This window comes from Dermacentor silvarum, chromosome 8, assembly GCF_013339745.2.
Source record: "Dermacentor silvarum isolate Dsil-2018 chromosome 8, BIME_Dsil_1.4, whole genome shotgun sequence".
NCBI lineage: Eukaryota > Metazoa > Arthropoda > Arachnida > Ixodida > Ixodidae > Dermacentor > Dermacentor silvarum.
Window position 1 is genome coordinate 170613424 of NC_051161.1, and position 26383 is coordinate 170639806.

Here is a 26383-nt window from a genome sequence, read left to right on the forward strand (position 1 = left end):
TATGAACCACCAAGTAGCATTGCTGCGTTTGCTAAATCAAGGAAAGCTTTCAGTTTTTACCTCGACAACCTCGAAGAAAATAGCCCACAATGCTGCAAACCGGAGACAGTGATGTTAAAATTCTGGCACGAATGCTCCCAAATAATTACACTGTTAGAGCCGAATTTTGCATACAGAAAGGTCAATGCAGGATTTCACGCTCTAAATGTAGTGGATACACCAGAAAACATCACACATACAGAAACTATTGATGCTCACGCAGACAAAGAAAAAGCCTGTAGGAGGTACATCACCAATGGCTCCTTGGCATCCTTAGTGCAAGGTTGCATACATACTTGGTGAGAAAATGCCAATGGATGGCTTCGGGTTTTCAGGGGTAGGACTGACAAGTCATTTTGGAGCAATTTTTGGAACAAATCAAACTGCATTTTGGAGCAGCTTGGAGCAGAGTAAATTTCATTTAGGAGCATTTTGGAGCAGGCCAATCTGAATTTTGGTGGAATAATGGAATATAACAGCGCACTTTGAAACTACGATGAAACAGAGAATAAACCAACACAAAGCGCATAGTAGAAGCACGCTTTGTAGCTATATTGTACTAGAATATGTTAGAGTGGGTCGAGCAGCGGCCAAGCGCATGTTTTCCTGTAAAGTCAAAAATATTGGTGGAACTACAATCGAACTATATATTCCCATGCTCGAGATGTTAGTGGAAAATGTTCTCAAATTATGCAGTCCAATCGATGCGCTAACATAGTGTCACCATATGTCACCGCAGACCCAGGGAGCCGCAGTCAATCCTGGACTGGTATAACGTCTAAACTATTCCAATCTGTCTTTAATGCGACTGCAATTATATGGACACTGCCGGTGTATTTCTGCCATCGCCGCCGCCGTGATGTTCCATATAAAGTGCAGGGGTGATAACGTTGCCGCGTGCCATATGTTGTATGTGCGTGTGAAAGCGTGCGAGGGTGAGCCGACAATGACGGCTCAATCTCGCGTGCATGAGAGAGGAAAGCGGTGAGGAAGCGCGCCGCCTTCCGTTGCACGTAACTAGAATTTTCTAGTTATCGGGGGGAGGGGAAGGGGGGTTCTACTCTTGACTGCCCTATCTTGAAAGCGATCTACGATCGGGACAGAGTGCGAATGCTCACAGCTTCGTGTGCACTGTGTTTTCGCCACCTAGTTCGCGTTCAAGCGAGAGCAGCACAAAGGTCCATTCGCTTGCTGCTGCTGTCGTGCTTCCTCAATCCGGCGTTTAGACAGCGACTTTCCGCGGTCATCGGGTGAGATGTGTTCATGTTTGCTTGTGTGTGCGTGACACCATGCTTGTTAATTTAGTTGGTAAACGAATGTTTACAAGTTTATACAGCCGATAAAACTACTATCCTTACTTCGTATAGCTTTCTACTAATTTGCTATCGCAATCGATGCTTCGCCTTCTGGGCGAAACTTTTTATTCCAAATCTGCCATTAACCCTTCGCGTAAATGGCTCAGGCCTCGCCCATATGGGCATAAAAACAGATTGGAATATTTTTACGGTATACAGGTGCTGGGGACAGAACCTGCTACAGCGTGCCTAATATCAGGTTCGCTTGCAGTGCCCCAGGGAGCAAGTGCCACACCGCCCACTCAACCGTATTCTAGTACAGGCGAACTGCCTTGGCCGTTCTGTCCGCAGTGACAGCAGCCGGGAGTGGCTGCGCGGGCGCCGGCCACTTGCCGGAAGCGCCGAAAAGTCCAGTGTTATAAGCGCTAAAATCACGAGAAACTGTGCGGGAGGCGCCGTTGCGCGGTCTGCGGAACGGTCGCACTCTTTTTTGGAGACCGAATCCGCTCGTTTTTCGTGGCCACTGCTGGAGCACACATGCCAAAGCCATTCTGGTGTAGCGTGGCACAATTTCGGTCAATTTTCTGTGTTTGTATCAAAATGGTGCAATTGGCGCAGGAGTCCCACCCCTGGGATTTGCTTTCACCCCCGGCCACAACTTCACGCAGTGGAATACAAATTGGTTTTTCAGTGGATTTCAGCTCCGATGGGAAGTGGCGACGACTTCAGTACGCCATACGCCATGAAGAGCATGCTGTTTCAACACATTGTGCAGACACCCAGACAATGATGCACCACATCTCAAAGGCCATGCGAAATTGTTGCACTTGCAGTGCGTTCTAACAGAATGTAAATGAGTTGCAAAACGTAGCATGTGGTGCGCAAGGCACTGGGGGGGAGGGAGGGTGTGGGGCGGCATTCTACTCCGGCTGCAACTGCGTATGTGGCGGCTGCGTCGGAGGCTCATACCTTTGTGCGTGCTGTGTGTTCTTGGTGCTCAGTTTGCATTGAAGCGATAGAGAACAAAAGGTCACTTCGCTTGCTGCTGCTACTGCCGCGTTTCCTCACACCAGCATTTTGACAGAGAGTGTTCGCAGTCACCGCGTGTGACGTGTTGATCTTTACCTGCGCGCTGACACCATGCTTGTTAATTTAGTTAGCACGCGCATGTTTACAAGTTGATATGGCCAATAAAAGTACTATCCTTACTTCATATGGCTCTCTGCTAATTTGGCAATCAATGCTTCGCCTTTCGGGCAAAACTGGTTTTTTTTCGGTATAGTTCCCAGCAAACCTAAACTTATAATCTTTTAATTTTGAACAGGTATGACCCGCTTACAGAGCAAAATATATTGGAAACAGTGATATAAGAAAAGGTTGCCGCCTGTTTTTGTTACGCGATAGCACCAACTATCATTGCTGGACGAATCAAGCCCGGGGAATGTGCACACTACCCATGGTAGGAGCAAGAAAGCAAAGGGTTACACTGAGAAGACTAACATGCAGGGGCGAGCTGTGTTATGGTGTAAGTAATCCATTTTAATTAAAATTATGGGACGGTCAGTACTGCAGCACAAGACTACGTAATTTTGTTATGCTCACTAATTTTGTCCGCCCCTGTATCAGACGTTCCAGACCACATTTCGCTGCAATGCCACTAAAGCGGTGCATGCATTAACGTACCGCAGTGACTACCTAGTTTCTTCAGAAATGGCATCAAACTTTTTTCGTGGATGCTTAACGTGTTGGGCAGCAACAAAATAAAAATGTGTGTGGCAAACGTAGTGGGTGACTGAACACGCAGTACGTGCTGAACAGACAAACACCCTATTACAGTACAGGCACCACAGTTAAAGGCCAAATCCCATAGTTCATTGTCAAAAATGGGCTGACATGAGTGCGTCATGAAAACGGAACAGCAATGGCGAGAAGCCAACGCCGTACACGCACACACTGATGACTAGCCGACTACGCCAGGAGCAATCCACACTAAGCATGCTGACGACTACTTGGCTCAATTTCACAGGGAATGATAGTGCTTGGAACATACTGGTCGAAAAACCTGCTTTTCAAAAACTCTAGCAGAGCAGGACGGCCGACAGTTTCAAGTTGCCTTCACGTAGCGCGGAGTCCCCCTCCCCTATTGATGTCACACGCGAGAGGGCGCCACTCAGGGCGAATACCGCAATATTTAAGGACTTCAAGGAGGTGTACGAACCCTGCACAATTACTTGGTTGACAACTATTCCTTAAAAATGAAAAAAAAAAAAAACATTTGGCAGACTAAGTTGTCATTGACATAATGTGAAGCATTGCACAAATCGCAGCACTGACATATGTGACATATGTAGAAGTGGTGGCACCCTAGTGACCTGAGACACGCTTGTCGTTTTCCTGTTGGGAACAGGGGCATCAAACTTTTTTCGTGTATGCTTAACGTGTTGGGCAGCAACAAAATAAAAATGTGTGTGGCAAACGGAGTGGGTGACTGAACACGCAGTACGTGCTGAACAGACAAACGCCCTATTACAGTACAGGCACCACAGTTAAAGGCCAAATCCCATAGTTCATTGTCAAAAATGGGCTGAGATGAGTGTGCCATGAAAACGGAACAGCAATGGCGAGAAGCCAACGCCGTACACGCACACACTGATGACTAGCAGACGACGCCAGGAGCAATCCACACTAAGCGTGCTGACGACTACTTGGCTCAATTTCACAGGGAATGATAGTGCCTGGAACATACTGGTCGAAAAACCTGCTTTTCAAAAACTCTAGCAGAGCAGGACGGCCGACAGTTTCAAGTTGCCTTCATGTAGCGCGGAGTTTCCAATAGGGGTTTCCTCCCCCTATTGATGTCACACGCGAGAGGGCGCCACTCAGGGCAAATACCGCAATATTTAAGGACTTCAAGGAGGTGTACGAACCCTGCACAATCCGCCTTTTTCATTTTCCGGTGCTGCCCTCTGCCGCGCGCCGCTGGAAACGTTTTGGTAGGGGCTGGGGCTTTCGCCGGTTGATTTGTGAACGTGCGCCCGTGTTAAGTGCCCATCGGTTGTGCGTTTCATGGATTGCGAACAATTATTAATGGCTTCTGGGGGGCAGCATGTCGTTCCTGGAAGCCATGTAGCACTCACCAACTATATACATGTAGGGTGAGCAGGCCTGACTGTGCTGTTTTGTTTACAGTGCGGCCGATAAAGGCACACTAGCTGAGTTCCCTCTACCGTAGCGGCTGCTTTGGAGTTTGTTGGCGCTAACTCCTGCACTTTGTGGGAATCCTCGGGTCCCATAACAGCCGCACGAGCAGCGAACGTCGCGTCAAGCGCATGCGTGCCAGGGAGAGTTGGGAGAGGGGAAACTTTCCTTCCGCGGGCGGCGCGTGGGAATCGCAAGCGCTATCAGCGCCACCGGGTGGGTCACGTGAGATCCCGCTGATATCGCCCGGGTCTCTTTGGTCCCCAGCAAGCGGCGACGGCGGAGGTCTCCTTCGCCGCTCCCGTATTCCCGCACGTGGTTAGTCAACCGCGTTCTTGCCGCGGCCCCCCCGTATTCCCCAGTTGGTAAGTCGGAAGCCCTTCTTTACCTAGTGTATTATTCTCTTCGAGGGAACCCTCAGTGATGTCAACTATAGCTAGCTGGCCTGCTCGAAGTGTTAGTTGCAGTCGTAATAAATGCTTTCCGAGTGTACACGTGGTTGTCATCTATTGTTTCCTCGAGCTTGTACCGGACCGCGGTTGATGCGCAGGCATGCGCCAACCGCGGGGCTCGGTGTGTCGAGGCAGAGAGCCAAATTCCCCCATATCCCGACTTTTGGCGTTCCCAACGTGGGGCAAGCTCTTGGAAAACGGGACGACGATCGGTTCGGAGGCGAGGAAGCCTGAAGGCTTTGTCCGGAGCAGCGTTAGGCCTCACCCAAAGGCGTGATTGCTAGCTAGATCTGTGTGTGCTTTCTTGAGGGCGAGTTAACGCTGCGCCAGTGTCGCCGAACTCGTGTAGACTGAGATTTGCAGCAAGTTTTTTTTTAAGAGTACGCCCGAAGCGAGCGGTGCAGCAGCCGACGCAGTGGTCGATTTTCACTGTACATATGTAAATAGCGTTGTTTCTGTATCTTTGGCTCTGGGAGCTGGGCGCCGGAAACGCTGACTAGGACGTCAGCGGGGCGCAGTCCCAGGAGTCTGCTCGGAAGCTGCGTGTTGAGCAGTGAGCGGGGACCACTTAGCTAGGCCTGCATCTCCTCGCGGCGGCTCATTGGAACCCTTTACGGGTCTTTTGTGGCATTGGTATCTGTCATGGACGCAATTAGGCCTAAGGCTCTGCGGAGCTGCCGGTCGCACGTTCGAAGACGACCATGCCGTGACATTTAGCGGGTGCAACCGGATTCGCTAGTTCTACTATATTCGCCCGAGCGGAGAAACCTCGTTCGAAATAGAAAGCTTATTTTGCTCAGATGAACTCAATATTTTGCGGGCGGAATAACCGAAATCTTGGGGGACCAGAGAGCGCTTTGTTCAGACGAGCATCGCCCACTGTCGCACTGTATCGGACCGTAAAAATTCGGTCGAAGCGAATAACTTCATTCAAACGAACTGGATTGTTTTTGTTTTTTTCTCGTTGCCGCATAAAACTATGCGGTAGAACGGGTGGTTCAGCATCGTGTCAGACGGCCGACGCTGTGGCAGCCTCTACTGCCTTAATTCTAAGTGTTTGTGGAGTGCATTTGAGCAACTTTGCAGAACGAGTGAAGCCGCCTCGACTTGCTATTGCTGCCATGGTCCACGTCCCTGCCTGCTGTCTCGGCCCCTCCCTGTTCGCGGCCCGATGCGGCAGCACAGGGCAGCCACGAGGAGGGAGGCCCACCATCATACACTCCCACGAGGATGCGTCGGTGCGAGGTTCATCGAGCCGGCGCGCGCGCCGCTTCGAGAAAGTCCTGACCCGCTGTTCCCGGGTGGACATTGCGGCGCGCATCTTGACGGCAAGCCATCTTCAGCCCCCGTTATCGTCAACCACTGTGACGGCTGCCACATGTGGGCGGCCGCCACACAGGACTGCGCTGCCTATCAACATGGATTCGGACATTTCCTGCCGGAGTTTACCATCGCATCTGCCCGGATACTTTGTCAATGCTGTCGTTCCAGCGATTTCTCCGCCGTAGGGCAATATTTAAGGGTGGAGGGATGTGGGAATCCTCGGGTCCCATAACAGCCGCACGGGCAGCGAACGTCGCGTCAAGCGCAAGCGTGCCAGGGAGAGTTGGGAGAGGGGAAATTTTCCTTCCGCGGGCGGCGCGCGGGAATCGCAAGCGCTATCAGCGCCACCGGGTGGGTCACGTGAGATCCCACTGATATTGCCCGGGTCTCTTTGGTCTCCAGCAAGCGGCGACGGCGGAAGTCTCCGCCGTCGCTCCCGTATTTTCGCACGTGGTTAGTCAACCGCGTTCTTGCCGCGGCCCCCCGTATTCCTCAGTTGGTAAGTCGGAAGCCCTTCTTTACCTAGTGTATTATTCTCTTTGAGGGAACCCTCAGCGATGTCAACTATAGCTAGCTGGCCTGCTCGAAGTGTTAGTTGCAGTCGTAATAAATGCTTTCCGAGTGTACACGTGGTTGTCGTCTATTGTTTCCTCGAGCTTGTACCGGACTGCGGTTGATGCGCAGGCATGCGCCAACCGCGGGGCTCGGTGTGTAGAGGCAGAGGGCCGTTAGCATCCCCCCATATCCCGACAACTTGCACCTCGCTTTTTTTGTAATTCTTTTTACACATTCTTTAGACATTTCGCATAAATAAGATGTTTTCGAGTGCGCAGCCTTCCGCGTCGGATTTAGCAAAGCGATGCACTTGTTTACATCGGCATCTACAGCCACAGATCGTTGTTAGAGTAAAAAAATAGGGGAAAGGTGCATGTATGAAAAGGCGCCGATATGAAAGAATGTCGAAACGTAGAATAAAACACACATATCTGCTCATATGAGCCGCGTTGTTCCATCGTGAGACGAGTCAGTATGAGCGGCTGAGCCACTTAAACAATGGCAGCTGTGATCCAGTTACAAATATTGGGCTGTTAATTTATTACTGATTCTCGCTTTTTTTTAACTTCGCGATAGTTAGTTTGCGCATGTCATGAAACATTATTAGAGCAAAGTGTGCTTGCATAAGCACTCATTTAAAGGCCGTGTTGTTCTCCTGCAAAAACGCGGATGCCATCGCTGACACCGTTGGTATATAACTGAGCGAGGCGGCTGTTTATGCTGCTGTACCGAATGTACCGTCTCTTGTTTCGGGTTTGACGCAGAAATAAAGAGTACATCTCAGGAATTAAGAAATGTGTCAGCATGCCAACACGTAAAAACCCACCCATCTATGTTGCGAATACGACCGGCAGCCTACAGGAACGGTGACGTACAGATGTTGGCACAGGCGTTGGGCACAGCGCTGTGTCCCCGCTTGCAGCTTATTGTGTATGCGGCGATCGACGCGAAGAGTAGTTTATTTCACATCGCTAAAGCTAGAACTGGACTATAAAAGCAGTTTCCTTCATCCTAACTTGCTTACTTTTCAGTACAGGTCCGTCGGTAGCGGGTGCGCGAACTCGACGGCGCCAGGCCTAACCTCCGCTGAACAGGATCAACATTGGCTCAAACTTATGTGCACGGATTAAGAGGGTCGAATCTTGTGCATTTCAACTTCGTAGGCATGTTTTGACTAACTTTGAACGCGATTATTTATATATACTAACGAAGCCGTTGCGGCTATCGCGTTATCGGTTCGACGGCCGATCGCGCGGGGTTCGGTCAAATGATGGTCGGCACGCTGATTTCATCGGTGCCGTCGACAAGAAAGCCCGCCGCAGTACGACAACTCGCGCTCGTCGGTTACGTCTTGTAGGCCTGGTATGATAAAATGGTCTCAGCGACGCAGTGCTGAATGGTCGGCCTATCGTAGGCGTGCGCGTCTTGTCGGTCTCGTATCGACCCAGTGTTACCGCGCCTTGAACGAGCACGTGTAGTCGGGCACACGCTGCCACTACCAGCAAGCGAGGACCGACGCTGCAAGAAGTTTTCGTCAGTAACGTGTTTTTAAGTGTTGTCCAAGTGTAACGTTGGGGTTTATCGATAAATTTGCTATACAGCCATCAATGCAAGGCGGCAACTACGTGGTTCCCTGTGCAGTCTAGACGAAGCCCTCACCGCTTTCTGTTAAAAGTGGAGTTGCAGTCTTACGCTACGCACGTTTTCGGTACCTAACCGACGTCGAGCTACCAGTGAAATTTCAACGAGGTACACAGCATGAGTTTGCACTTGCAGTAACGCGCGTGCGAGCGCATTTTTTTTTTCGGGGAACGTTTCCCCGAGACGGGGCCGCACGGCCGCGCGCGCGACCCTTCCAAAACGTTTCGCGACTAATCCGCCAGGGCAGGGCGCATGCGCCGTAGCGCCGTGAAAAAGGCGGATTACTTGGTTGACAACTATTCATTAAAGATGAAAAAAAAAAAAAAACATTTGGCAGACTAAGTTGTCATTGACATAATGTGAAGCATTGCACAAATCGCAGCACTGACATATGTGACATATATAGAAGTGGTGGCACCCTAGTGACCTGAGACACGCTCGTCGTTTTCCTGTTAGGAACAGGGGCATCAAACTTTTTTCGTGTATGCTTAACGTGTTGGGCAGCAACAAAATAAAAATGTGTGTGGCAAACGGAGTGGGTGACTGAACACGCAGTACGTGCTGAACAGACAAACGCCCTATTACAGTACAGGCACCACAGTTAAAGGCCAAATCCCATAGTTCATTGTCAAAAATGGGCTGAGATGAGTGTGCCATGAAAACTGAACAGCAATGGCGAGAAGCCAACGCCGTACACGCACACACTGATGACTAGCAGACGACGCCAGGAGCAATCCACACTAAGCGTGCTGACGACTACTTGGCTCAATTTCACAGGGAATGATAGTGCCTGGAACATACTGGTCGAAAAACCTGCTTTTCAAAAACTCTAGCAGAGCAGGACGGCCGACAGTTTCAAGTTGCCTTCATGTAGCGCGGAGTTTCCAATAGGGGTTTCCTCCCCCTATTGATGTCACACGCGAGAGGGCGCCACTCAGGGCGAATACCGCAATATTTAAGGACTTCAAGTAGGTGTACGAACCCTGCACAATTACTTGGTGGACAACGATTCCTTAAAAATGAAAAAAAAAAAAAAAACATTTGGCAGACTAAGTTGTCATTGACATAATGTGAATCATTGCACAAATCGCAGCACTAGATGGTGAGGTACGTAGAAGTGGTGGCACCCTAGTGACCTGAGACACGCTTGTCGTTTTCCTGTTGGTAAGCCCTATACTACCCATGTATTTTTGGGCATATTGTGGTACCTTTTCTCAGCAACCAATATAGATATCGGCCATATATTTGTATCATTTTGTTCAGTACTTTGTCTTCTATCTGCTGTACCAAAAGTATTTTAGTATCCAAAAAAGCTAATTAGCGATTTTTCTTATGCCCATACATAATTTTAGATTAATTTTTCTACATTTTCTTATAATTAAACAAAAAACTATTCATTGTACAACCTTAATTTTGGTACAGTACACTGCCACATAATCATTAAGTATGTGCAGAAAAAATCATGACGCTACCTTTTGTCATATTGGAGATAATGGTACCGACATAACAAAGAATGTGTTTTTGAGAAAACTGAGTTCAATGTAAACAAAAACATCAGTAACATGAATGCCATGTTTTTCACTTTGCGAACATGTTTTTAGACATTTTCTGACCCATTTTAGAACAAAGTGTAAAACTGGAAAAGAATCAGAAAACGATTTACTTTCATACTTGGAAAAAAACAAAAAAGAATTTTTTTCAAAATTTCTGCTTAACCTGTCGCCTAAAGATGTGAAAAGCTCGTTGACCGACAAACAAGAGATACACCCCAAGAAAGTGGTGCGATTTGGAGAAGAATGCTTGGCATTGAAGAAGTTTCATATCAGTACTCCTGTAACAAATGTAAAAGCAGCAGGCTCTGCAGATACGGGAGCTAGTTGGTATAGATTCATGGTTGTTTGGAAGTGTACACAATGAAGCAGAGCGGGCACAATGGCCTGCGCTTTTAGTGTCCTGTTGCTCTTTGGTGTGCGCGTCTGAAGGTACAAACACACACCACGAAGGCCAGTGACACCATCACTGCTCAGTGCTTTCCACTTTGCCTAGTTGATTTTTGCCTAGCAGGCAAGCACCTGTGTCACGTACATCTTGTACCACATGCTTCAAGACCCACTCGCAGTTAGCAGCGCAATGTCGAAACTGCATGTGTCATCCACAACATGAAAGAAGGCACTGAGCCATGCGGGGAGCAGATAGCATGCCTAGTTCCTTTTCTCCGATTCACTATATGTGTGTGACAGAGCACACATATTGTAGTACTCCCACCATGACTAGAGAGCAAAAGAAATTGTGGAGGCTTCATAAGAAAGAATCAGCCTGACGGTGTGTGTCAGCGCTCTTTGACAGAACTTTTGCTACACACAGTTTTTGTCCCAATTAACATCCTTTCTCATGAGCTCTGTCGTTGGTATGATTGCATGAGTTCTGCCGGTCCTGACGTTTTATGTACCCAGAGAGCCACGCCGCAAAAAATGTGTAAGAGGGCAACCGATGACCACCTGTTCTGCTCCTGTTACAGCCTCATACTGTCAACTGCTTGCAGCTAAAGGGCCATTCAAATGCTGTTAATTTTTTTGAAATTACCAGCCATACACCTGCTTTGACAAAATGTGATAGCTTCCACTAAACTGCTGTCCTGTTTTCATGACGGCTCACATCTTAGCACAGTCTTCTTGTGGGCAGTCATTTCCTGGAAATCAGCACCTTCCGAGTGATTACATGCAGGTAAAGTCATGGCTCAACACTCGCAAAGTACGCTGCAGTCTCTTTTGTCCAGCAGTGTCACACTCACCATCCACAGGATGGACCCAGTTGGCTGGCTGAATGGCTGGGAGCCGCTCCATCGTGCCTTTACCGTGGCTAGGCCAAAATCGCCGATCTTCACAGTCAGGTCGTCATGCAGGAATATGTCTGAACACACAATCGGGTCAAGGTCATCAACGAATTGCAGGAGCAACAACAGTGATGACCACAGCTTGGCTGCAAAGGTGCACAGAATCTGTGTTCGTTAAGAGAACACTTTATATCTCACTGGCAACTGTGCAAACACGACAAGCCAATGAACAATTAGTTGTGACAATTTTGCGAGAGCTACCACTGTGGAATTTATCCAGCTATGAGAAGAAAAAAAAAAGAAAAAAAAAGGAGAAAGAGAGAGAAAGAGCTGCTTCTGCTCATAAATACATTCAAACAATAAGCATCACAGAGAGTCCTAGTGGTTTATGTGCAACTATAGCAGATAAATACTGCAAAGAAAAAAAGGCTGTTTCATTGTGCAAATGAAACCTGCCGTGAAACCCGTGTTCTAGACAAGGCTGCTCACGTCTGTACATCAGGGCTGAAAATGAGTACAGAACTTCTCGATTGCAAAGTAAATGTGACTTCTACAGTAAAACACTTTAAGCCATGCCTCAAAACAACCCCAAAAGATTTGTGAAACCATTAGCCTTACCAATTATTTCCTCGCATAATAGAAGTGGGCACTCAGTCCCTGAATTTGAGTAATGCTTCTTGCTCTGTAAACAATGTAGTCTTGTCAACCTTTCCGCACGGCTAACTTATATGCGCAACTCCAGATGATGAGCCCGATTGCTATTGGTATCGTTAATGTGCTGGATAAGCTGAGGAAAACACATCCTCTGTTGGTACTGATGCCATAAACTGACAACAAACACATAAGTCACTTCATCTATTTTCCACCAAATTGTGGATCGAGAAGATTGTTCCCATCTTCAAGAAAGGCACCAAATCCTCTTCAAGCAACCAGTGTTTGCAGTAAAATTGAGTAGCCTATTCAGACACAATCCACTTGCCATCCATGAACCTTTCTCATCTCAATCAATGTGGTTTCTGTTACGGCGATTACTGTAAAACTCCACTTGCTCTTTTCTTGCAGACAGTGTAGGACTCGGGGTCATAGTCTCGGCGTCTGGCGTCAAATTGCAGGTCGCTCTCTAGCCTACGCCGCCGGTGCATCATGTAACGAATAGCTGGCCTACGCTACCGGGGCATCATACGGAGGCTTAGCGGGCCCACGCCGAACCTTCTTGACGAGGCTTGCTTCTTTAGCAACAAGCACAAGGTCGAGAGGTAAGGGAAACGGAACAGGGGCTTATGTAGATAGGAGAGGCAAACTTCAAGGGGATACTTTTACTGGCCGGAGTACGAAGCGCAGTACATCGTTCTTGTAGCGTGGGCTACATACATGTCCGAGCAGACTGCACCACTCTGGGTGGGCACACTAGATAAGCCAAAAAAAGTGCTTAAAACCCTTTTGTCCTCCCTAGATCCCTAGGCCAGAGAAATCTGCGGTCACACCTCCCTCCAACGTCGCCGAAGGCTCTGCCTTGAGGGTGAGCTTGCGCATAATCAGTCCGGTGCCTTTGTTCACTGAACACAATTGGAGAAGTATGCTCGGGCGCACACAGCTCACTGCCCCAGAAAAAGGAGGTGCCACTCGTTCATAGAAAAGTTCACACTTGTGTCAATTGACACGTCTTGGCTCATGGAATGGCCCAGCAATTCGTCTCACGGTCGGCTAGGAGCTGCCATAACGAAATGGCATAGAATGCACTTTCCCAGGAGTTCCTTGGTCTCGGCCAAAGGGCATCCATCAACCACATGTTCTTTGTCAAATGGGTCTCGTCCGATGAGACGTACTGCTAGCTCCACAAAGCTGAAGCGATCTGTCGCAGGAAAGCTTCAAAGTTCGTTGCCCCCGCTGGCCGATCGTAAGAAAAGTCCCTCATTTCTTGACAGAAACACACCCACTGATGCTTTGCACCTCTACTGAGGAGGCTGTTAACAAAGTTTCTCACTGTTGAATTTTGCTCAAGCTATTGTGCCTTAACTAAGGCCAACATATTTTCAAATGAATTCACAAATTTTGAACCAATTGTTTGCACTTGATCCTTCCAAGCTCCCACCCTTCCCTGATATCCCAAGTACTCTCAGGATCCTGCTGTTTGGATCAGTGTGCTTCTTCCTACTGTTACTGTCTCTATCTATTGTCGCAGTTTAATAAACAGGCTGAAGTAAGCAAAAATGTGCTTTCAAATTTCAATAAGAATTGCATGCTTCCGGAAGAAGCCGGCTATTGCCTTCTCATGCTCCGCTGCTGCCACACGCGGTGTTGTAGCTACCGGGTCTTGCTCATTTCGTCTTGTTTTTAACACTAAACTAGCCTCGTACCACGCGAAACTTCAGGTCAAACAACACGCAAGCTTGCCAGTGCACGCTCACTCCTGATTAGATTCCTTGGCAGACTTCGCTTCCTATTGAGCTATTGATAGTGCTTGAAAATGCACACGTTGAATGCGGCTACTATCTGTCGGTCAAGCTGGTGCAGGACAAAGCCAGTCTGTACCACGTAGCATGGCCAGACTGGAGCATATGAGCGCGACCTCAAGCCCTGTCGTGCACAAAGCAAACGCTGCACTTACGCACCACAGTTGCATGTAGCTGCGGTACTTTACATAGCGTAGATACTATGACCGCTGCGGGGTACCGCGATGAGTCCACTGACTGAGTGCACTACGGCTTGCTGAAGATAAATGCATTTGGCGCATCGCAGGTGCCAAAATCGGAAGTAGTGACGTCTACATGAAGAACCAAAATCAAATTTGAACTGTGCGCCACCGTGACATTCACTAGGAGGAGCGCTGTGGGGATGCCCCACTCCGCTGTAGCCGCTGCAGTGCAAGGCATTGAAGAAGGAGCGGAAGCAATGCGAATGGGATCATACGTGACCTTTGATTGCCAATAACCCTGCTTCTCCTGAACGCATTTAAGTACTTTTCGCTGCAAAGTATTTCTGAAATAGTCTATTTCAATTGCATTTCTAGACTTCAACAAGAAGTGGTTAAGGAACCCTTTAAAAATAATTTGGCCATTTTTAGTCAGAATTAGGGATAATAGCGTGGCACAAAATGGGTTGACTACCCATATCCCACCTTAGCAGCTGCCCTGTCTCACCAACCAGCTGGCTTGCAGATTTGCAATCTTACTCGGTGTGAGCACGTTACCCAAGTCACTAATTCTGCAAGCCATGTCCTAGGTTACTTATGCCATAATCTGATTCCTGCACCACCTTCTGTCACATTTGTCACCTACTTGTCCGACCCAAGTTCGAGTATACCAGTCCTATCCTTGACTTTCAGCAAGCTAACTTAATTAACGAGCTATCCAAATCTGGCCTTGAAATGAAGTTAACCCGTGCTGCAATGCGTGCTTGTTCATATCGCATCTTGGAAAACTATTGAAGTGTACACAGATGAGGACGCAAGAAGGCACATGAAAGGCATTGCGTGTCCGTGTCAGCGCCTTCTCATGTCCTCGGCTGTACATGCTACAATAGCTTTCTAACTGGCCTTCAAATTTCATGTAAGTACTATTACTACAGTACAGTGTTACTGCACTCAAATTACAGCTTTATCTTCGCACGCCTGTTGTACAATAGCATGTCTCTTTATGTTAAGCACCGGACAACAATGTTATTCAACCTGCACATCACATATCACATAGCAACGAGGAATATGCCATGTATGGTCCACATGCAAGCTCAAAAGCATGCTCTTACATACCACACAAAATTGGAATGACCTTCCCGTGTATCAATTCGATAATGGCAAGTGCAAATCATTACATGAGGCCTCTCGTGTAATGCCTTGCATAGAGTACTTTGAGGTACAATAAATAAATCCAGATTAGTAAATAAATCCAGATTCTTGTTTACATGGGATCTAGCGGCCGGGAAAACGTACCATACAATCGCAGTCTGCAGCAGGGAATGGTGGCGCTCTTGCGTTATCGCCTATTGAAAGTGTGCAGTTTGCTTCCAACACAGCACCACATGCTATGAAACAGGTAGGTGCTTATCGCAATAGGGTTGGTGGCGGCAGCTGTGAATGCGGTGTGCAACAACCTGAGAGGTAGTACCTGAATAAGAAACTGACTGCGTGCACGCATTTTCCAGTGAGATGGTCAGGCAAGCATTGCAGTCAAGCTGCCGCAGCCAGCAGCTACTGTTCTTGATCGAACACACCTCACGTATTTTATTGTTTACATGGGATCTAGCGGCTGGTAAAACGTACCATACGATCGCAGTTTGGCGACGTACTGAGCGCTGGTGCTGAAAGATAGTGTTTTCGAGAATGCATTACCGGTAAAAAGCAAGCGTAACTCTGCTGGGTCATTTTTGGTGTTCTCGATTGCGAATATTGGCGCCGGAAAACCGTACGTAACGGGATCGTGTCAATGACGTTCTACTGTATAGACATAAAACATGAGAACTTGTGCAGTGGAGCAGGATACATTGCTTAGGTAGCCATACATTACAGGCAAAACAGTAATCATTCACACTCTCTGAAGAGCCCTGCACATGTGAATAACAGAAAGAAACAGGGTCAATAGGGGCAATGGAGAGCCGCCTGCAAGAAGCGGCAGATGTGGTGAGCAACTATGCTAAGTCATGCGGCTTCAGCTGCGCCCCCCAAAGTCGGAGCTACTCCTGGTCTCCCGGCAAAAGAAGCACGCACCCAAATAGCCCACTATCAACATAATCTGGAGGGACACACCATCGGAGCGTGAAGACACTGGGAATAGTTTTCCAGTCAGAATGCAACAACAAGCTTAAGAATACAACAGCCCAAGTTACCCACATGATCCGGCGAACAGCAACCAAGACAAGGGGTGGACATGCTTTCGGCTTGCCCAAGCATTCGCTGTGTTTCGAATAACTTATGCTATAGGGCATGGGTTCTCAAAGTGGGTTCCGCGGAACCCTGGGGTTCCGCCGGCCCATGCTCGGGGTTCCGCGAGCCACTGATAACTTTTCCGTGGTCCCGCGCTAACCAAGTGGCTAAAACGGCGAAAACAAGGTGCGCTCGATCTACAGAACGTCCGTTACTCACGCCCGAGTGTCCAAAAGCACTCACAGCGCGTAACGGCAACGCGCGAACTGAGTAATAAATTCGCAAGCCGCTTGTAGCCACCCAACCTCCGAAAACGGGCATTACGCCTAAGCTTTCGTACTTAAATCTCGGAGGCCGTAATTTACCAATATGCGCATTTCTGCCGTTTGTAGATAGCGTAGGTGCCGATTGCGTGCACACTGACGTATACGTTGGAGGAATAAAAAAAAAATGAAGAAAAAAGAATGCGCGGAGCATCGCAAATACACGCCGCAGAAGAGCAAGAACGACGCTAGCGTCCAACCGAAACGAAGCGGCGCAGTCCGCATCGCCATGATCCTCAGTGGCAAGCGTGCGCGGCACGTGATTGACAGCAACGCCGGAGCGCTTCGTGCCTAATTGCGCCCTTAAGACTTTATTCTTGCGTTTATCGCCGCGCGTAACACCGCGTTGGCGGCATGCCGCGTGCCTTCATAAGTGCGTAGTTGCCATCCATGATCGCATCGATAACCACTGCAGTTTCGTCCACAGCAGCTGAGGCAAACAGTAGTTTCGTTTTCACTCGGTGCGCGCGTCGGCTGCGTGCCTTCACAAATGCGTAGTCACCAACCATGTTAGCGTCGACAGCGACCGCGGTTTCGTCCGCACTTCTTGCAGCGAACGGTAGTTTCGTTTTGACTTCGTGCGTGCGTCGGCCGCCTGCCTTCTGAACCGCAAGGTCGCCGTCCATGATCGCGTCGATAGCGGCCGCGGTTTCGTCCGCACTTGTTGCAGCGAACGGTAGTTTCGTTTTGACTTGGTGCGTGCGTCGGCCGCCTGCCTGCCTTCTGAACCGCAAGGTCGCCGTCCATGATCGCGACGATAGCGGCCGCGGTTTCGTGCGCAGCGGTTGCGGCAAGCAGTAGTTTAATACTGTCGAAGATTAAGAGCCCCGGCTACATCGCGATGGGCGGACAATTTGTTGGCGAGCAGCTGACTGGCGAAAAAATAATCGGGATGTACGCGCGCGGAGGCCTTCGCCGCTGCTAGCGCAAATCAGTCATGAGATGACGAGAATTTCAGCTTCTGCACTGGTCTTGTGCTAAATAAATATAAACAGAATTTGCTGATTCATTGAGTAAATAAAAGCGTGTTGATGTAGTTAAGCATTTGTTTATTGTTTTCTTGATACCCTCGATAATGCGACATTTGGTTAATTAGGACATTTTAATTCGGTTAACTGGGGGGGGGGGGGGGTCCCAGGCGCATCATGGAGCTTATCAGGGTTCCCTGGAACGAACCTGCTTGAGAACCCCTGCTATAGGCACTACTCAATGCGACGGAATTCAACGAAATCGACACAATGATCAAAAAGGCATATAAGCAGGCAATGAATTCGTCGATAAGTACGTTGACAGAATTCCTACTACGACTAGGAGTGCACAATACGGCCGAGGAGCTAATAGTAAGGGGTTGCAGATGTCTATCAAGCCAGCGACCAAGGTTGGCAGTCCCGGAAACGGGGAGGTTCTCACGCCTAGGGCTCTCTGCTCGCTCAGCTACCTGCCACCTCAAACTTACCTCAAGCCATCCGGAGCGACATCACTGTACTTTGCACCCAGTGCATCAAGTGAAGCGACGGGAGGCCCGGGCCATGCACACGCAATACGGGAGTCAACCCTCTACAGCCTACATGGATGTGGCACCTTACCCTGGACGAGCAGCCACAAAAGCCAGTGTAATCGTTAACAAAGAACACCCGAAGCAGCATTTCGTTATCCCAAAACCATCCCCTCCAAGCCGAGGTAGTGGCCACAGCCATCACACTCTCCTACACAGAGGCTGAAGTCACAGTGACCGACTCTCAACAGGCATGTCGCAGCTTTGCTAGCGGCAGTATTCATACCACACACTCGGAATCATCAATCAAAAGCCGCCAACAAGACCAGCCATGATCATCTGGGCGCCAGCTCACCACGGCATTCCTGGCACTGAGATTGACGACCTCGTGGCTCGAGATTTGACCCGCCAAGCCTATGCCGAGGAATCTGAACCCGAGCGCATGCACCCTCTAGTCTCGTACCAAGACATCGCACAACATTACAAGCTAACCTACAGAACATACCCTTCCCCACACTCCCAGAGAGCAGGACAGATTCATCCGAGTTCTACAACTCAATACATTCCCGCACCCTACCAGAAATCCCTTCATAGCCCCTATACAATCTCTCCGCAATGCCGCTTCTGCGGAGAGCCCGAGTCCCTTATGCATATAATAGGGGGTTGCAGAGAGGCACCATTAAATCCTCCGAACCCTTATCACACCAACGAGCTTTGGGAAAGAGCCTTGGCCAGCTCCAACCTCGAGGATCAGCAACGGCTGATTGCGAGGGCCCAGGACGCTACGCGAGCTCAAGGCATTCTGGAATGAGGACGCCTCTCCAAGGCTACATGCACACAATAAAGATGTTTATTCTCTCTCCTAATACTTCCTTTGTGCTTTTAATGAAGAATGCTTCATAACGTACTACAGTGGAACCCCAATTATACGACTTTCAGGGGACCATGCAAAACCATCATATAATCGAAAAACTAAGAATATAGGCAGTGACGCTCAGTCTTGCCCAAAAAACGGGTACAGACCACCTGAATAGTCCCGCGGCACAAACCTGCACTGCTTTAAGGACGGTAGATTAAATTATAATGAAATTACCGTATTTACTGATTGTAACGTGGATATTTTCCACGATTTTCGTTGCTTGAACTCAACCCTCGCGTTAGAGTTGAATAACAGCAAAATTGGCCATTTTAAAACAAATGCTCCAAATCCCACGATTTTTAGCGTTACGTTTGCAACCTGTAACTTTACATCTCGATCCAATCCATATACAAGTTGACCGAAGTCGGAACTTGTTTTTGGTTGGAATCGACGCTGTTTTCTCTGCGCTTGTGCCTGGTTATGATGCCACAATACCCTACAGCCTTTTCTGGTTCGACTCCGTTCATTTGCGACGTCATGGCGATGCAGCGCATTCAATATGACGGCCGCTTACGAGAGACAGTGGCGCACCGACGGGGGGGGATTCGGGGGTTGTAACCCCCCCCTGAGGCCGACTTAACCCCCCCTTTTGTTTAACCCCTTTTCTTTCCTTACGCATTTGAGTGCTGCAACTAAGATGTAAGACGCGCAATCGTCTGCACACTCGCAAAAAGCGAATTTTTTTGACAATTTCCAGTGAAGAAATCGAAATTAGTGCTGTTTAGATGGTATTGGCAAACTGTCAACCCCCCCCCTGGCAGAGATCCTGGGTGCGCTACTGACGAGAGACGATCAATTTTGATGGCCGAGGAGCTAGAAAAGTCTGCCGTGGCTCAGTCGCTCGGTGTCTCCACGTCAACGAGTCGACGATTTGCGGATGGCGTGACAAACGGCAAGCACTCTTTAAATGTGAAGCCAGTCGGAAAGGCTCTGTGGAACCTGAAGAGGCCTGGTACTGACCCCACATTAATGAAATGTTTGTTTGTGCGGTCTTTCAAGAAGTACTTAAACCTAAAGCAAGCTCGACGGCACGGACGATGACTTGATTCTCGGGCGACCACTTCTGGAGATAGTGCGAGACTCTGCTCGTCCCAGCCCCGAACCCCTCTAGCCGACAGCGCTCTTGGAGCTGATAGCGTGCTTGGGGCAGCACCTTGGCGGGGACGCTTTCAGTGTCGAGTCACGCGGCGACAGTGAAACTATTTACGAAAGTGATCACCCGAGAATACCACCCAAGGAATGCTCCGTCTCCTCTTCATACGATGATGATGAGTTGAGAGAACAAGTTCCTGAATTACGACTCCTTAAATAAAGGTACCATTTCTTTTCCCGTTCATCTCGTGTTAAATTCGCTGTTTTATTTTTATTATTTTACGTGACTGGAAAGTCGCCCCTCAGGTTACAATCGCGGTCACGTTACATTCAGGTGAATACGGTACTGCACACCCGTTATCAGCCGTCTGCAGTGTGCTCACGCGCCAGCCTGCGTCTGCTTAGGGCTTTTTTTCTTTTCTTCTCGGGCGGTACGAGAGAGGTGTCGTACAAGGCGGGGTCAGCGTAAAATTGCGTCGTATTGTCACGTAGTAGTGACGGTAGAGAAAACAGTCGCAAAACTGTGTATGACGAAACTGGTTGTTTATTGGGCGAACCTGTGCCCACAAAAGCAAGCTACACTCAAAGCACAACGATAGTGGCGAACACAGTCGGCGATCGTCGAAAATCTGATTAGCGGCGAAGCGCGTCGGCTTTTATACCTGAGTCATCGAAGGTTCCAGATTATTCCCTGATGCCCGCGTGTCTTCCAGAAAGTTCTAGACAATTCGCGTCGGTCATACAATCAGATAACATAAGCGTCGGTGAAAACAGGCAACGGAAAGAAGCATCGATAACGTTCTAGAAACTTCCGATACAGTCGCGTCCTGCGCCGAGCGATAACGTTTAACATTTGTTAGCCCGTGGAAAGCGGCCACCGGTGAAAGATAAACATGTATACGTGTCAGTATAATCGAGGTTTTTAATACATTACAGTAAAACCTCGATAATTCGAACTCGGTTAATTCAAAATTTCGTTTAATTCGAAGAATTTGACCGGTCCCGTCATTCTCAATGCAAATTCTACCGGATAATTTGAATGGCCCGCGCGGCTCTATTCGGATAATTCGAAGTTCCCGGCTAGTAGCAACGTGCGGCGGTTAGGTTAGGGCGTTCCGTACAGTCGCCAACCGATTTTCCGAGCTCGTGGGGACTGAAAAATAGTCCGGAAAACTCGTTCGGCCGAAAAAAAAAAAGTTATTAGTGCGGCTTAAAAAAAATCTCTAATAATGCCCTGCCTCATACTACGCTTGAAGGGATCGACTTGCTTGGATTTGCGCAGCAATGACGTCGTCTCCGTGTACAGTCGACATGAACGTCACCGCGTTGGCGATCTCCGCCAACGGAGTTTGCCATGGAGATCCAATAAACGAGCTTCGCACCGCTTAGCTCTCGCGAAGTAGCGCCGATCACTGAGACATGGGTCTCCGAGACACCTGCTCAGTGTACACTGTACATGCCACGTTCAAAATAGCAACCGAAACCTGAGAAAAAAAAAAAAGATACACTGAATTAACAAGCGTGGTGTCAGCGCGCACGAACGAGTGCGGCCGCCGCAGTGAGCGTAGGCGAAGGTTCGTGCGGTCTATTGCTTCAACGGAAACTGAGCAGCGAGAGCACAGCGCATACAAAAGGTCAGAGCCGTCTGGAGATCGCTTTCAAGATACGGTGCGCGCGAGAAACCGCTCCGGCGCTACGTACGCAGTTGTTAGAAGAGTAGAAGTCGCCCCCCCCCCCCCCTCCCTCCCTTCCATACCCCCACGGCCTTTCGCACGAGAGAGGAAGTCGCGTTTACGCTCCGCCGTGCGTTCGCTCTCCATGAAAGCGCGCGTCCTCCGCGCGCTGTCACTCGCACATACGGCGGGCGCGCGGCGATGATTTTATCGCCCTTGGACTTTGTATGGAACCTCAGGGCGGCGACGCCCACGGCGAAAATCCACTTGAAGTGTCCATATAATTGCTGTCGCAATAAAAAAAACATCCCACAATAAATGGTTACAATGATAGTGCTGAGCGCATACACTAATGGCGAATTCCATTGGGAGAAGAGGAGCAGGGCGCCGCGCAGTGCGGAGTCGGGTGACAGCGCAGTGAGAGCAGGCACACTCGACCCGCCACTGGAATACGGCGTGCATTCGGAGAGCAGTTGGGAGGGGGACTTGTGAGGAGAAATGTACCATGTGACTAAAGCAATCGACGTCCCACCATTCTCTGCAGGAGAGCGGCAGAACACACCTGATCGTCTTGTAATCTGTCGGGCTTAACGCTGTCACCGTTTGCGGCCACGTACTGCATACTTTTGTGCAGCGCCGACGCATCCCACAACGTTTCCGCCTGCGAAGATCATCTCAAGTTGAGCTCTAGCAGCTTTCGCTGCTGTCACCGTCGAGCGTCTCAAGCACTTCAGCAAGGCGAAGACGCTTTGCTGCCGCTGTCCCCCGCGCATCCGACGAGAAGCAAGGCGGACTAGAAATGCTAGAAATGCCAGGATCTGTCGCTAAATCGCTGCGAATCTCGCTCGTATCACCGGCGTCAAAATCAGCGGTGTCAAAACACAAACCACGCTAGGCGGCCGCTATTGCCGCCGCGCGCGCTGGCTGAAGCAAAATAAAAAGAAATGAGGAGGATATGACGGTTTAAGCCACGTGACTTCCTCCGTACTCCGCTTTTCAAGCGAGAGCAGTCCGGACTGCTCCCAGCTGCTCTCGGCGCAGCGAAACTGCTCTTGTTCTACCACTGGATGACGGCGCTCCCACTCCTGTTCGACCACTGAAACACGTCGCCTGTGGAACGAGCACTTTCAGCGTGCTTTTGAGTGCTCCTGTTCTCCCAATGGAATTCGCCATAAGAAAAAAGAAAAAGAGCAGTACTCTGGAGCGTCTTGTGAGCCAAGGAAGAGCGGGCATGGCCTCCGAGACTGGAAGATTGCGCGAGCTCTTTATTGATAGCGCGCGTTCCAATCTTGGAGGCTATACAGCGAGCCACTGGAATCCAAGCCAGTGCAAAATCCAACAAGCCGGCCTCCAAGATTGGGTAGCACGGCTCGGAAAGAGCAATTTAGTCCGCAAAATCGAACTTTGAGGTCTCAATTTGTCCGAAAAATTGGGTGCGAAAATGCATGAACTCCATGGGAACCCTGACGGTGCATTTTTGAAGTCCGGAATATCCAGCAAGTCCAAATTTTTGGAGTCGAGCACCACCACGCCCGCTTTCGCGGCAGTTATCAATTCCGTGAACATCGTCCGCAACTTTGTTGAGTGCAGTGCGGGTGACATTTGTATGCTACGTTTTTTGAGCCAGCTGGAGAGCATGGCACTAGGGGCGGCGAACCAGTGCGCCCAGTAATCCCGCATCGGTGATTACACTGAGTAATTTTTCTCGGACATGGGAAATAAAGGTGATTTCTTTTTGCGGCGAGTTCTTGCTTGTTTTCTTTTTATTATTATTCATTTCGGTTAATTCGAAAATCCGCTTAATTCGAAGAATTTTCGCGGTCCGGCGACCTTCGAATTATCGAGGTTTTACTGTACATATTTCTATAGGTGTTTTGCCGGGACCGAACCAATCCGTCGTAAAATGCGGGTCGTCGCATTACCGGGGGACGTATACAGTGAAATCTCGATGATACGAATCTCACGGGGTCACGAAAAATATTCGTATTAGCCGAAATTCGTATCATCGAAACACAAGTAAAACTAGCTAAATTAGAGTCGGAGGTGAACTCACTCAGGCACGCGCACGTAAAAAGCATTTACAGTATAGATCACTTGTAACGTAACTGTTTATAGTGCAGAAGTGGCTACAACGCGGCCTTTTCCGACTCCCGTTTACCCTCCCATAGAACTCCATGTATACGCATACCGCTTACAGTGCAGCCGCGGTGAGACGAAATACTGGTTATAATGCGGCTTCCGCTGGAAAATCTCGCCGACAAGGGCGGTAGCGAGCACGCTTCTCAACGAGGTGCGCCCACCGACGGGAGAGGAGATCAACGAAGGCGATGCGGAGGAGGAGCATGAGACGTGGAGCATGAGTCCAAGGGCGATAAAATCGTCACCGCGCGCCGTATGTGCGAGTGAAAGCGCGCCTTTCGCGCGGGGGATGCGCGCCTTCACGCACGGAGAGCGAACACACAGCGGAGAGCAAACGCGACTTTCGTCACGGCCAGGTACGCCAGTCGAGCCCGGCCCTGCTTCCGTCGCGCAAAAGGCCGGGGGGTGTGGGAGGGAGGGGGGGGGGCGACGCTGTGCTGCGGGGCACCAAATGCGTATCTTGCAACCGGGCGCAAGGGTAACGTGCAACGCAATCTCCCACCAAAATGAGCAAAGCGGGAAGGCAGCGCAGGAGGGAGGCAAGGAGGGAGGCGGGGCTTCTACTCTGCCAAGAAATGCATTCTTGTACTTTGTGCCGGCTGTCGGGGTTGTCGCGCGCACCGTATCTTGAAAGCGATCTCCACACGGCTCTGACCTTTGTATGCGCTGTGCTTACGCCGCTCAGTTTCCGTTGAAGCGATAGACCGCACAAACCCAACCTTCGATCACTGCGGCGGCCGCGCGCAAATGCAAGAAAAGCGCCACCGCGTCATACTCTTCGCGCCCAGTCGTGGCCTCCACGCTGTCCGGCGCCGCATCCACGCCTCCGCACCAAAAGAGAAAGGGAGAAAGCGCGTGACTGCGCGCTGTTCTTTTTCGCGGCCGTCGGTGGGGCGGCGTTTACTCGTATCAACCGACGCGGGTCAAAAATCGATTCGTAACAACCATTCTCTAGCACGTTGCAAAGTAATGGGGCTCAGCCGGGACCACAGAAAAATTCGTATCATCCGGAAATTCGTATTAGCCGTGATCGTATCATCGAGATTCCACTGTAATCAAGGTTCCACTGTATGTAATAACAGAAACTTGCTAATTTAAAGAATACTAGGATGTGAACATCGTTTTATATTAAATGTGATAAAGGCCGCTCATTATTAGAAAATTATTCGATATCAAATTCAATTCGATTTGCTTCTGGCACTATTCAACTCAGTTTCAAAATTCGCACACCCCTAATCACCCTGCATGCAGATACAAACTTAGTCATGAATAAAGCATTCATTGATTAACTGAGAGAAATTAGATGAGCAGCCATTCTGTTCCACCTACGTATCTCAAAGAGAAGCTTTTCGATGTGGTAAACCATGAGGAAGTAGGTTTTTCTTTTCTCAAAACTTTGCAAAATAGAGAAAAGGATACTGTTTGATTTAAGATCTCTATGAATGATGTTCTTGGCATGAAGGTAGCTGAAAAAGAAGGAAAAGCAAAACACTGTCAGCAAGTAGACAGGCAAACATGGACACGTTAAGTGCCACCAAGCCAAGCTAAATGAAACACACCACATACACTAACTTGAGCATGGGCCTGTGACATGCAGCCCTCACAGCAAGCTATAATAACTATTGTAGCACCTTGTCAATACAATTTTCAAGCACCATACATACGCAGAAGTACAATCTGAATTCACTGTTCTCCAAAAGCAGGATTGGACAGTGTTAAAAATTAAAATTATAGGGTTTTCCGTGCCAAGACCGCTATGTGATTATGAGGCACGCTGTAGTGGGGGGCGGCTCCGGAATAATTTGGACCACCTGGGGTTCTTTAACATGCACCTAAATCTAAGTACAGTATAGACCACTTATAACGTAACTGCTTATAGTGCAGGACCGGATATAGTGCAGTCTTTTCAGACTCCCGTTAATTTTCCCATAACACTCCATGTATACACGTATCGCTTATAGTGCAGTTGCGGGAAACGGTGCGGCTGCCTGGGAGTACGGAAGTCAGCGGAGACGGCGAACGCTCCCCTCAAACGGGCGCCCCAAGGAGTGCTCGAGGAAGAAAGAGAGACGAAGTGGAGGAGAAGGGCACGTGGTGCGAACGAACAGCCAGTGAGGCTGAAAGCAGGACCTTGAGTGCGAGTCGTGAAATATCACGGCGCGCATAGCGAGCGAGGGTTGCGAAACTGCCAACGCCATCCAACACTCGCTTCACGATAACGGTGGTAAACAAAACTTCAGGGAGCGGGCGGCGCCGGGACGGCACGGCGAAGGGCGCACGTGGAGACCGTGGAATGTGAGGGAGGAGGGCAGCAGGGAAGCGGATTTCGCCTCGGCAACTCAGCCGCTTCGGTGGCCCCCCTCGCCCTCCCTCGTAGCTCCCCACTTTCGACTGTCACCGTGCGCGCCCGCCGCCGTGCGGGCGCCGCTGCTACAGATGGCCCAGCGCCAGCTCCTCGAAGTTTTGTTTTCTGCCGTTATCGGGAAGTGGGCGTTTGCCGGCGTGGGCAGTTTCGTTGGCCGGCCTGGGACAGCGCCGCTGCTTCCCT

The 26383-nt window shown here is 49.4% G+C and overlaps 1 protein-coding gene across 1 annotated transcript in view; it reads right to left on the minus strand.

Annotated features, from left to right (window-relative positions):
• LOC119462579 (raf homolog serine/threonine-protein kinase Raf) overlaps positions 1–26383 on the minus strand; it is a 173029-nt gene that overhangs the window by 16401 nt on the left and 130245 nt on the right. Inside the window, exons 15-16 of the mRNA XM_049673048.1 lie at positions 25255–25301; positions 11295–11413 (exon numbers count right to left, since the gene is read on the minus strand). Of these exons, the coding sequence (XP_049529005.1) occupies positions 11295–11413; positions 25255–25301 (166 nt within the window). The remainder of the gene's footprint in view (positions 1–11294; positions 11414–25254; positions 25302–26383) is intronic.